Source organism: Hippocampus guttulatus, chromosome 8 (assembly GCF_054856545.1).
Source record: "Hippocampus guttulatus isolate MCC_2025c chromosome 8, RoL_Hgut_1.0, whole genome shotgun sequence".
Classification (NCBI taxonomy): domain Eukaryota; kingdom Metazoa; phylum Chordata; class Actinopteri; order Syngnathiformes; family Syngnathidae; genus Hippocampus; species Hippocampus guttulatus.
In genome coordinates this window covers 23,541,111-23,552,106 of record NC_141268.1, presented here as the reverse complement: position 1 = coordinate 23,552,106, position 10,996 = coordinate 23,541,111, and the positions used below count along the sequence as shown (strand labels likewise).

Genomic DNA, 10,996 nt, shown 5'->3' with positions numbered 1-10,996 from the left:
TAGAGGTCATTTTTTATTTTATTTTTCCCTCTTCGTAAATCTAGCGACTGTTTTAGCTTTGCTAAAAATAAAAAAGTACCGACAACTAGGAAATACTAGGTAATTTGTCAGGAAAAAAAGAGAGGGAGAATAGTAACACGTGGTAGTGAATAGGAAGCCGCAAAGTACTTCACAATCGAATACAGTACTGTACTGTATCTGTAAATCTGCTTTTCCGACCCGAGTCGTTGTAAAATACTGATAGAGGAGAACAGAGTTTTTAAACCCTATAAACCTTTTAAGAAAACTGCTGTTTTTGATTTTCACACCGTCCAAAGTTGTTACTTTGACAACTTGTGCTCTGCCGGTCAAATATTGAGCGATTAAATCAAACGGCGCGCCAATTCACATTTCCAATCGGATTATGTAACCGCCCGAATAGGCTATGAAATCAAATCAAGTATGCACGGAGCCTGTTATGGTGTGCTTTTATTTGAAGGTTGTCGGTCGGTGAGGATGAGCGCTGTGCTCCGCGGTGCTTCTCTGCAGAAAAGGAATCGGTCCCGTTGCCATTTCCCAATTTTGCGAGGCTTTAGTCACAGACTGCTGCCCCCAATTTTGATCCGATTGTATAAGAGGCCAAATCGGCTATGAAATCATGTTACATCAAACTGAATGATGCAACGTCAATTTCATGACAGTGTCGCCATCTGGTTAAACAGGATGGGGTGATGGGGAGTATGGACAAGACATGTTAGTAATGAGAGTTTATTTATGTACCAGCAGATTTGTTTGCATTGTTCAACATTTTCCCTGCTCTAATCCAGACAGTACAGTAGCGTAGGAGATTATCAGAAAGGAAAACTCATTTAGATGGACATATTTACAAAGTACAACAAACAAACAGGTGAAATTGGAACTACTGCGTAAGACAATTTCATCTTGTCTAAACAGTATTTGTCCCGAGCAAAAGCACGGAATCCAGTCCAGAACAAGTCTTCGGTGAGCCATCAAGGGCTACGGCAACAATGCAGACACAAATGGTAGTGAGGAATACTGTCATGGACACACAAATGAAAACTAACCAAGATAATTGGCGCGCTGTTTAGGGATAAGCACGACCATTTAAGACACAAATTGCGCTTGTCACCATTGCAAAAGCGGAACGACAAAATAAGAAATTCAGGATTCAAGACAAAAATAACTTCACAGTGTATAAAAAAAAAAAAGACTCCAGGACGTCAGTTTTTCAAGATGGTTGTAAAGTGCCGTTTCATACCGGGTGTCAAGGGATCAAGCCTTTTTTTTGGGGGGGGGGGGGGGGGGGGGTTAACGCACAACTGGAGAACAAACGTGTATACTGTATACATATACACACACGTGTTCAAAAATATTTTCATATCTGTGTACTCCAAGCTGAATGTAAAGCTTGAGTGTAATGCACTATGCACCGAGAGAATTACAAGCCACCTTGAACTGTCCGGGCATACAAAAGGCATCATAGCAAGTTGCGTGGGAACCACTGTGTGATCTGGTCCAAAGGACTTTCCTGCATTACGAGGTGACGTATCGTGTATAATCCTGATTCGTAATGCTGGCTTTCCATACAAGGATGCCAGTGGCTGTAGCATCTGAATTCACCACGTCCAACCCTTGAAGGAATGAGAAGCAGCTGCAGAGATCAGGTCGGAGGCTTGCAACTGGCAAGTTCAACGAGATTCCACGTGGCGCCCTCATGTGGAGCTGAACAGGGCGAGCTGATGCACCTTTCCCAGCTGCGACATCAGCCGCTTCATGCGCTGTTTGAGCTGAGGCAAACGGGCCAGCGGTTCGGGAGGCTCCAGTTCCCCAGTGTAGTCCAACCAGCTTTCCAGCACTGGGGTACAAGCACAAAGCAAATGAGGGGATGAGAAAAACAATATTCATCCTTCCCGGCAGCTATGACAATTGGTTGAACACAAAGCTATCATCAATACAAAGTAGACTGGATCAATACTCTGCGGAAATGGATGAGCTGGTGAGAAATTGATAATTGCTTGGGGAGGGGGCGGGGAGAGACACACACACACACACACACACACATCCCTGTTTAGATGCCGGGTTTAAGTGACGTCAAACATTTCCAAACTTTTGCCACCTTTGATGTCATCTCTAACCTGTATGGCTCCAATGGATGTGGGCGCATTTGAACAAGGGTGTGTCGACTTTTTATATCCACTGCATGTGAAATTCAAGATCTCAGAGTTGAAGTAAAAGTCTCACCATCCAACTCCCGCTCAATAAAGTCCATCCTGTGCGAGACCTCGTCTTGAACTGCGTCGATGTGATCCAGCAAGTTGAGCTGCCACTGCTGTTGCGGCTTGCAGTTAACGGCAGCCTCTTCGGGATGACTCCGGACTTCTCTCTTTATTTCTACGTCAGGCCAGGAGCTTCCACTCGGAGCCTGGAGATGATCACGCGGGCAAAAAAAAAAAATCTATAAAACGGCTCCATATGCAGAGGAAACAAAAAGGATATTGCGACTCGTGACGGAAGAAAAGGGGGCCCTTGGAAGATTAAAAAAAGCTGAAGGACATGCAACCCCCCCAAACAAACAAACCTTGTTGCTGATGGATTTAGGCTTGTCCATCTCCAACAGGCTGCCGAAGCGCTGTTCGCGCTCCAACAGCTCCTCGGTGCTTCTCATGCTGTCCTCCAGCTCGGAGCCTTGTCGGGTCTCCACCACCAGTCTTTGCTCCACGGCCGGGTAGTAGGTCCGTGGTTTTTGGTAGCAGTGTTCGCTGGTGATATACGAGTCCTGGAAGGAGGGGAACGGGGTCGAGGAGCAGGACGAGGTGCCGGCAGCGGCCCGGCTCAGCTTCTCCAGGGCGTTGGACATTAAAATCTCACCGCGACACGCGTCCTCATCAGGAGTGACGGGAGAGGGGGCTGCGGTGCTGGCCCGGAAAGAGTCCCGGCTGGTCGGCGGCCTTGAAACTCTCTTCCAAGGTTGGCGCCATAGCTTCAGGTCAGGATGCGTGTTGTTTCTGTGGAGGGAAACGCGCAACGATGAGACCGGCACGGAGACTCGTGTGTGTGTGTGTGTGTGTGTGTGTGTGTTGGGCGGCCAGGCACGACAACTCAGTTCTTGAAAGGAGCGCGCGCCGTGCATTTCTATTATTTTAGCCTCCTACGGACTCACTGTAAAATGTTCATCTTCAACTGCAGGCCATTGAGAATCTCGAGCACGTGGTGCACATCTCCCAGCAGCTGGTGGGTGGTGGTGATCTTCTTGGCGTTTTGGTGAGAGTAGTTTTCTTCCAAGAAGGACAGGCCGTACATGTGGCCATTGCTCAACCATTCGCGGTCATACCAGTAGCGCAGACTCTGTCGCTGACCTGGAAATCAACATTGGTTTGCACGGTAACGCGACCGGAGAGCTGCTTGTCCGTCTGCATTTTTGCTCTTTTCACACTGGGAGATCATCAAAGCCCCGTATGTCTTCTTTTAGGACTGTACTTAAGCGAGAAAAAACAAGTCTGAATCAACAACCGCAAATACATAGGCCTGCAACGCGGGGACCCCATGCCAGTATGTCCCCGGGGGACGGGGGAGTCCTCATCTCACAGTGGAATCTCAGTTCGCAAGCCAAACCTTCCGCTGGACTACGGCATCGGCGGCGACGAGAACGACAAAGCCTCGAGAGTCGAAAAGGCCCCCCTCACCTGGAGGGTCTCTGCAAATATAGCAAGCATATCTGTCTGGGACGTTGTCTTCCAGCAAGCCCATGCACGTGCCATGCTGCCAGCACAGGCAGTCTTCACACTGAAAGACAAGACACCGTGAAAACGCAACAACAAAACTCCCGGACAGTCTGGCGACCGCATCGTCCCAAAGACCGACCTGGATCATGAAATCGTTCTCCTCCTCCACCTCACAGATGCATCGTACGATCTCTTGGTCGTTGCTCTCAGCGCCGCAGTCCAGGCTCAGAGGTGGGCTCGTCACATCCACGTCCGCGCCGTAGTCGTCGTCGCTCCACCCGCAGCTGTCGGTGGACCAGTCACTTAAACTGTCCTCATCTGCGGAAACGAGGACAGACCCAAGAATCGGGGGCTCCTCCGTCATCACAAAGAGTAGAAATGACCGCGGACGATTTCTGCCGCGGCTATTCTAGGACCGTGTGAACTTTCACAAATGCGCGATCAAGTGACCAGAGCAAAGGACTGCCCGTCGGTGCGTTGAAGCGGTGACATGAACAGGTTTGCGCGACACGACGCTGACTGCGATGCAGCCGACGACGGATATAGCAGAAACAGGCCGGGAGGCAAAGCCACGGACAGTCACTCACGCACACACACCAGGTACCCACCATCCACATTTATCTGCACCGAGTCGCTGTATCCGGGCCTGCAGCGGTAGGCCTCACGCTTGTAATTGTGTGAGGGGGCAGATTTGAATGGCATTTTCAATTTGGGTGGAGGGCACAGTACTGAGAAGTCAATATTCTCCTCAATATCTGTGCAGTCTGTTAATACAGGGAGGGGGGGGGGGGGAGGAAAAGCAGATGTTGATCAAGTTTGAACATGAATTTCATTCGACATACGTCCATTCGGGGCAGGGGGTGAGGACAAACATTTTTGGAACAATGGGATCAATTTAAGAACAACAAGGCTGTTTGGAAAATGTCAAAAATATTTGGGAACATCTCGCTCGGTATGACGCGGCGCACTTCAGCGTGACAAAGCACAATCCCGAAGATTGGTCAATTGCCCGCCTTGCAAACGCGCGCGTGAAAAGTGCCTGTTTGATGCAGCTCTCGTATGGCTCATCATACCATGCGCAAACACGGCCGCTACCCATGAACGAGCGCAACATTGACAGGATTCTGCGGCTGCTATTTAAATCGCGAACGGCGACGCGTCCGTGCGCAACTGCAGACGTGCCGCTCGTGTATTTGGGCTCCACATCCGAACGAGCTATCCAATAGGGAAGAAATGCACGGTGTGGTGTCCAATTTCTCCCAACGCTGCGTATTTTCTCCCGTTATATGTCGTTATTTGTCACGAGAGAGCAGGAAAAAACTTTTGGACATTTTCTGTATGAATATTGCTCAAGGAGTAATCATGTCGTCGCTGCTCGGGTGCACTTTACGTTAGATAACCCCCAATTTCCGATCAAGTTGGGATGTTGTGGTTAGAACAAACCGCTCCAAAAAAAAAACAACGCGCGCCGCTCCTAACTTTCAAAACATCCGTGTCGGGATTGTCAAAAAAGCTTCTTTTTTTTTTTTTTGCAGTGCGTCCAACTGAATGTGCGCCGGAAAAGATTTGCTATTTGGTATTTCCAGATTTGATTTCCACTCCAGAAATCTTAACTTGACTTTAATACACCAGTTCAGGCCATTTGTGTGCCGTCATTCTGGACGCAAGGACAACGTGAGCGAGTCAGACGAGTGGGTCCAGTAGCTGGTGTGACACACGGAGAGGGCTCAACAACCACGCCGACGAGTTCACACTTGGCAGCCAAGCCGCTTTCACAATCGAACGGCGGGTGCGCATGCAAAGCGGCGACGCGATTTTCGATGCCCAGAATCCCCGCTTACCAGACTGGGCTTTCTTCTTTTTCTTCCTCTTCTTAAGCTTAATGCGAAGGAAGTCCTTCTGTTTGGGTTTGTCTTTTGGTCTATCTTTGACTGGACCTGGAGAGGTTTGTAAGCTTTAATTTTCCACTTTCACATCATGACTGCCTTCCCCCGCTACAGCGAATAGCGGCGAGGAACCGATGCCTTATAGATGGCGCAGGGCGGCAGCAAAGCACTAGATGAAGCTTCTCAACTCGGTTCAACAGAGCTACCCGCGATGCCAAGACGCCCGCCACAAGATACAAGGACAAAAATAGCCGCGAGGCCAATTTGCACGCGGCCGCTCCGTTTGGGAATGGTTACTGACCCACGTCAAAGCCGCGCTTGTCGGATTCTTTCTCCTGCCGCCGGCATCCGTTCCTGTCGAGCTGGTTCTCCTTGCACTTCTCCCTCAGCAGCGGCCTCTGCTGATGGCCGTGCGCGCCGATGGCGGAGGGAGCGGAGGTGCGTCTGCCCGCGGCCTTCGCTTCGCCCCGAGTCGCCGCGGCGGCGACCGAGTCTGCGCAAAATAAGGTCAGGCCAGGATGAGGCTGTTGTCATGCCACTTGGATTCGTTGGCCGTCGATTCAAAATGTGTCTTGGGACATTATGCAGGGATGGCAATGGCCAGTGATGAAAAAAGCGGAAAGGGGCGTGGCGACCAATCACAAGTAAGACATCATACACGTCCAATCGCAGGGCTGTTTACAATCTTAAATTAATAAAGACTGATCGGGAGAGCTCGTGAAAACTCGACGATAAGGTACCTGAAAACGGATTTAGACGATTCACAAAAATGATCACTTTAAGAAATAAAACGGCGGATTTCCGCATATCCGCGTAAAATTGCCATCCCTGATTATGTTCAGAGGGTGACCGTAGGTCGTCACGGAGATCAATGGCGCGAGTCCGCACAAGCCGCGTTTTCACGGCTCGCCGCGGCGGACGCTCCGAGAGGAAACGACGACAATCCAAAGCGGACGAGCTCGCAACCTCAACCGGGACGACGGATAAAACTCACGCATCGAAGCAGAAATGGTTCGTCTTCTCTTTGGTCCATCCGCGGCGGCGCAGGCCGCCCGTTTGTCCGCCGACCTGGCGTGGCCGCCCCTCGTCGGGCTGCGCTCGTCCTCCGGGGGCTGCTCCTCGCCGTGGTAATATTTCATATGGTAATGCAACAGTTTGGCCTTACGGAAGGACTTTGCGCAGCCGGCCGCGCTGCATTTGAACGGGTTATGGTCCAGGTTGATGGACAGTACAGGGGGGGGCTGGTTTTTGATCACCCTGTACACTGTGTTGCGGAAGACGCCACAAGTCAGGTATGAGCCGGGGAGCGCCTTTTAACAAGAGCGTGACTTACGTGGTTCTCTGCTAAATCTGTTGGGGTTGTGGAAACCCTGCTTCCTGGCAGCTGTTGGAAGCAGCCAGGTCAGGCGGGGGAAGAGACAAAAACAAAGCATTCATTGACTCCCCGAGCCCCGCTATACGATTCTTTTTCGTTGCGCCTTATGACCCGACAGACTTACGCTTGACGGGCTGGGCCGGCGGGGTGACGGCGGGCTGCGAGCTCTCGGATTTGATGTTCGGCTTCCGCTCCATATCGTCGATGGATTCGGCGGTCGTCCGCTCGGGCGCCTCCGCGTACGGCTTTGCCGAGTCACCGTCCATTTCCGCTTCCTCCTCTTCCCTTTTCACGGCTCCGTTTTCATGACATTTTTCGTCACGGCGCTCCTTGGCGCCATTTGTGAGTCGGCCGCCGTCCTCCCCGTCGCTGGGCTTCTTCTGATCCGACCGCCCCGAATTCTCTTCGGCCCCTTTCGGAGCGGGCGAGGCCTCGGCGGCGCCGTTCTCTCTCTTGCTTTTCCCGTTCGGCGTCCCGGCTTCCCGCTCGTCCTCGTCACTGATACTGTCATTCTCCTGGTCGGAGGTGCTGCGCCGAGCCCGCTTGTTCCGCGGCTCACCGTTCACCGGAGGTCTCCGCTCTTTGCGGTTGGCGACTCTCCTGACCATGTTTCCCTCCGAACTCGGAGACTTTCCCGCGCCTCTCTATTCGTGAGCAGACAAAAGTCAGCGGATAAGCAATCGATGGCCGCGTGGCGACAGACAACGGCTCGGCTCATTCAACACATACCTCTTTTATAAAAGGTTTCACGTGAATTCCTTTCACTGTCTGGATGACGCCATCAAAGAACTTCACGGTGTAAGACACTGAGGGGGAAGAAAGGACACACACACACACACACACACAGGATAGTTGGTGTTGAACCAATTCAAAAACAAATTTTATTCATTCTGTTCATTCCAACGTCGTCAATATCCATTTTTTCTTTTTGTACCCACCATCTTTATTGACCGAGATGACTTTTGCAGGATAGAAACGGCAATCGGACCAGCTCGCCAGGACCTTGTCATTCACTTGAAAACCCTGGCGAGGCCAAACAGAAACATTTCAGTCCTTGCTAACGGGCCCTTGCTGCCATTCTTCGCTTTTGAGGGAATTTTGAAGATGTCGAAAGGTCTGTCATCTTAATTCCTGTTCAAGTGACATTTTTGTCACTGTCTTTTATTTAAGACTTAAGGCACAGAGAGTTAAACCACACCACCGTCGTGAGCTACCGCCAATGAGTTCAATGAGGGAATATCCGTTTCTCAAAGGTTAAGGAAGAAAGAAAAAAAAAAAAGACTGGCTTACAGGCACGGGAGCGTCGTCCTGCAAACCTCGGCGCCTCAGTTGGACCCTCTCGACGGGTCTCAGGTAGGGACTTGTCCACTCAAACCACTCGTCATAACGATGACTCCACTGACGGTAATGAATTAGAACTTTCTCATCGTTGTAATCAATCTTCTCAATGTTGGCGGCATACCTAAAGAGCAACAAAGGTCAAGAAGGAAAGAAGTATTTACATTGCCATTTTGAAGTTTCTGGTACAAGTCGAGAGTTGGGGGGGGGGGGGGGGGGGGACAAAAAACAAACAAACAGCAACAACAACAAGGCAACATGCTTGGGATCATCGTTGTACACCAACAATGAAAACAATGTATTGTTTGAGAACAATATCAATCACCGTGACATTGAATCGCAAAAACAATCAACCATCGTGATATAAATCTCATCGTCACACAAGTATTGTGATTTGAATTGAATCGGAAGGCTAGTGAATCACCCCACCCCGAATACAAACACAAACAAACATTCCTTCGCTAATATGTTCAACGGAGCTTTATACGTTCCAAGCTGAATTGTTTTATTTTTATTTTTTTTATCCATCTCAGGGGGCGGTCATTTTGCCCCTTGCTACCCACTGAAAATGACATCACAATGGCACTGTGCTGTCATTTTCGGTCGACAGCAAGGGGCAAAATGGCCACGCCTTGAAAAGGATTAGAAATGGGGGTTTTTTTGATCACTCATCTTCCACAAACAAAATATGAATGCCATGTTTGGACAAGTGGAGGTGCGTGGAAAAGGGGGCGCATATACCGTCATCGCTCGACTTCCCCTTCATGTACAGTTGAAGTTTTGCTTTTAATCTCAAACGAATGAAGTTACACTATTTTAGACGTGCAAAATATGAAACAACCTGCACCGCGGAACAGATTGTGTCCAGCTCTTGAGATTTTGAAGCAATTTGAACACGATTGACAGCAACCAAACACTGTCCCGGGAAGGAAATGACGCAAAGGTGAAAGTGGAGTTTCAAGGATGGAAAGGCATGAATGAGGCCATGACTCACCAGTTTTTGAGGCTATCTCTGGCCTCGAGCTGAGCTCCCACCTCAAATGTTATCCCTCTTCTGTTAGGGGGCGTCTTACTCATACTGCCCACATCAAGGCTCTCTTCCTGGACACACACGCACACACACACTATTCAAAAGCTATACTACTCATATATGACACCATTTACAGTTTCTTATCATCACTACCACTGTATCCCAACTGAGCATCGTGTGTGTGTGTCGAAAATACAGGACAGTGACAAAGCACACACACTCTGAAGATGATGCAGAGGGAAAATAACAAGCTACGGTGAGCCAGGCCCCTTAAATGGTAATGAGATGAGCTATTCATCGTTGTTAAAAATCTGGATCAGCATCCCCTTCACCTTTATGAAAGAATGGCCCTCATCAGTAGTACCCGAGCATGTCCAATAGCAGCAAGCGCAGCCCATCATAGAGCCATGCTATTCCACCATCATATCGGAATGGTGGACATTTACAATGGCGCAACGGGGACTTTGTTGGGGCCGTCTGAGCGTGCTCAAAGGGCGACGCTGCACGGCAGCCGACAAACCGGATATGACTGCGCTCGTCGGCCCACGTGCTTTGCGATCGGCCGATCCCCCGTTCAGACACAAAAGGTAAGGGGCTCCACCACGTGGCCGGCTCTGTCTGGGGTGAACCGTCGATCTCGCGTTGACGTTACGCTGAAAATGGGATCGGCTACAAACACAGCAGTGGAAGCGGGTGTGTTTTATTGTCACATCAAGGACTCAACGGCACCAAGGCAGACACAGGAAACGAGAATGGGGGGGGGGGCACCATTAAAAGACGCGATGGCAGGTTCAAAGTGACTCATTTCAGTCACAATTCATTCCAAAACATCCACTAATACGTCAGTGTGTGATGATATAAAACGGATGGAACGGGCACGCACGATTGTGCTCATTTGAAATACCTCAAGCATCGAATTACATCAAGTTGATGTTTCATTTCATGCACTCGTTTACCGTGCTGTTTTTCACCACCTCGGCCAGGACTTGAGACTTTATTGTACGGTCGGGTTTTATAACGAGTAGGCGTAGCGTGAAAAGCCCTTTTGCCGACGTCGGGATGAACGCGAATCCGATTGGCGGAAAACGTTTAACGTGGGCGGGGGGAAGCATCGCGATTGGGCGGGCAGCCGTCACTCGAGCTAGCGCGCTGGGGCCTCGCGCTAGGCCTTCACTTCTCCATACTTTTCTCGGTTGGGAGCGCGGCGGCGTGGCAACACAAAGCATTTAACTTCCCCAACTACGACACCGAGCGGCCGCCTCAAGGCCCCCCGGCGGGAAGCGACGTGATAACACACATCGGCAAAGACACGAATCACGACGCCAACAGTAACAAGCAACACCGTGTCGGCGACTTCGTCACATTTGTTTGGAACTCAAAACGCCGACATGCGGCACTACGCCAGCCAAGATGTTGATGCCTCCGCCGAAAGCGGGGTCTTTTTTTCGCCAGTTATGTACCCACAAGTGCGACGAGGAATACGGTTGGAGCTTCCTACCTGTTCCCCAGTCACCTTTAGTCCGGTTGTGTGTCACAAATGAGTCGAAATCCTCCGAAAAACGGGTACCAACGCCTCCGCCTGTCTGCCTCGCGGATCACGCAGTTGAATTTGTCACTTGCATTCAGCACCGGCGCGGGCTGCGTG

General features: G+C 50.3%; 1 protein-coding gene across 4 annotated transcripts; it reads right to left on the bottom strand.

Moving 5' to 3' along the window:
* Nucleotides 1-733: 733 nt before the first annotated feature.
* LOC147201922 (PHD finger protein 20-like) lies at nt 734-10,996 on the bottom strand. Of its 4 annotated transcripts, XM_086118035.1 has the most exons (17): nt 10,850-10,996; nt 9,316-9,422; nt 8,274-8,445; nt 7,922-8,006; nt 7,713-7,789; nt 7,108-7,627; nt 6,942-6,992; nt 6,603-6,872; nt 5,910-6,101; nt 5,564-5,659; nt 4,331-4,486; nt 3,862-4,040; nt 3,684-3,783; nt 3,161-3,356; nt 2,579-3,005; nt 2,242-2,422; nt 734-1,855 (listed from the first exon to the last, which is right to left on the bottom strand). In XM_086118035.1, exons 2-17 carry the CDS (start codon nt 9,396-9,398, stop codon nt 1,713-1,715), a joined length of 2,928 nt encoding a protein of 975 aa, XP_085974161.1. In that variant the 5' UTR covers nt 9,399-9,422; nt 10,850-10,996; the 3' UTR covers nt 734-1,712. The 4 variants fall into 4 exon arrangements, with proteins under 4 accessions (XP_085974161.1, XP_085974163.1, XP_085974162.1 ...); XM_086118037.1 differs by lacking the exon at nt 4,331-4,486; XM_086118036.1 differs by lacking the exon at nt 5,564-5,659.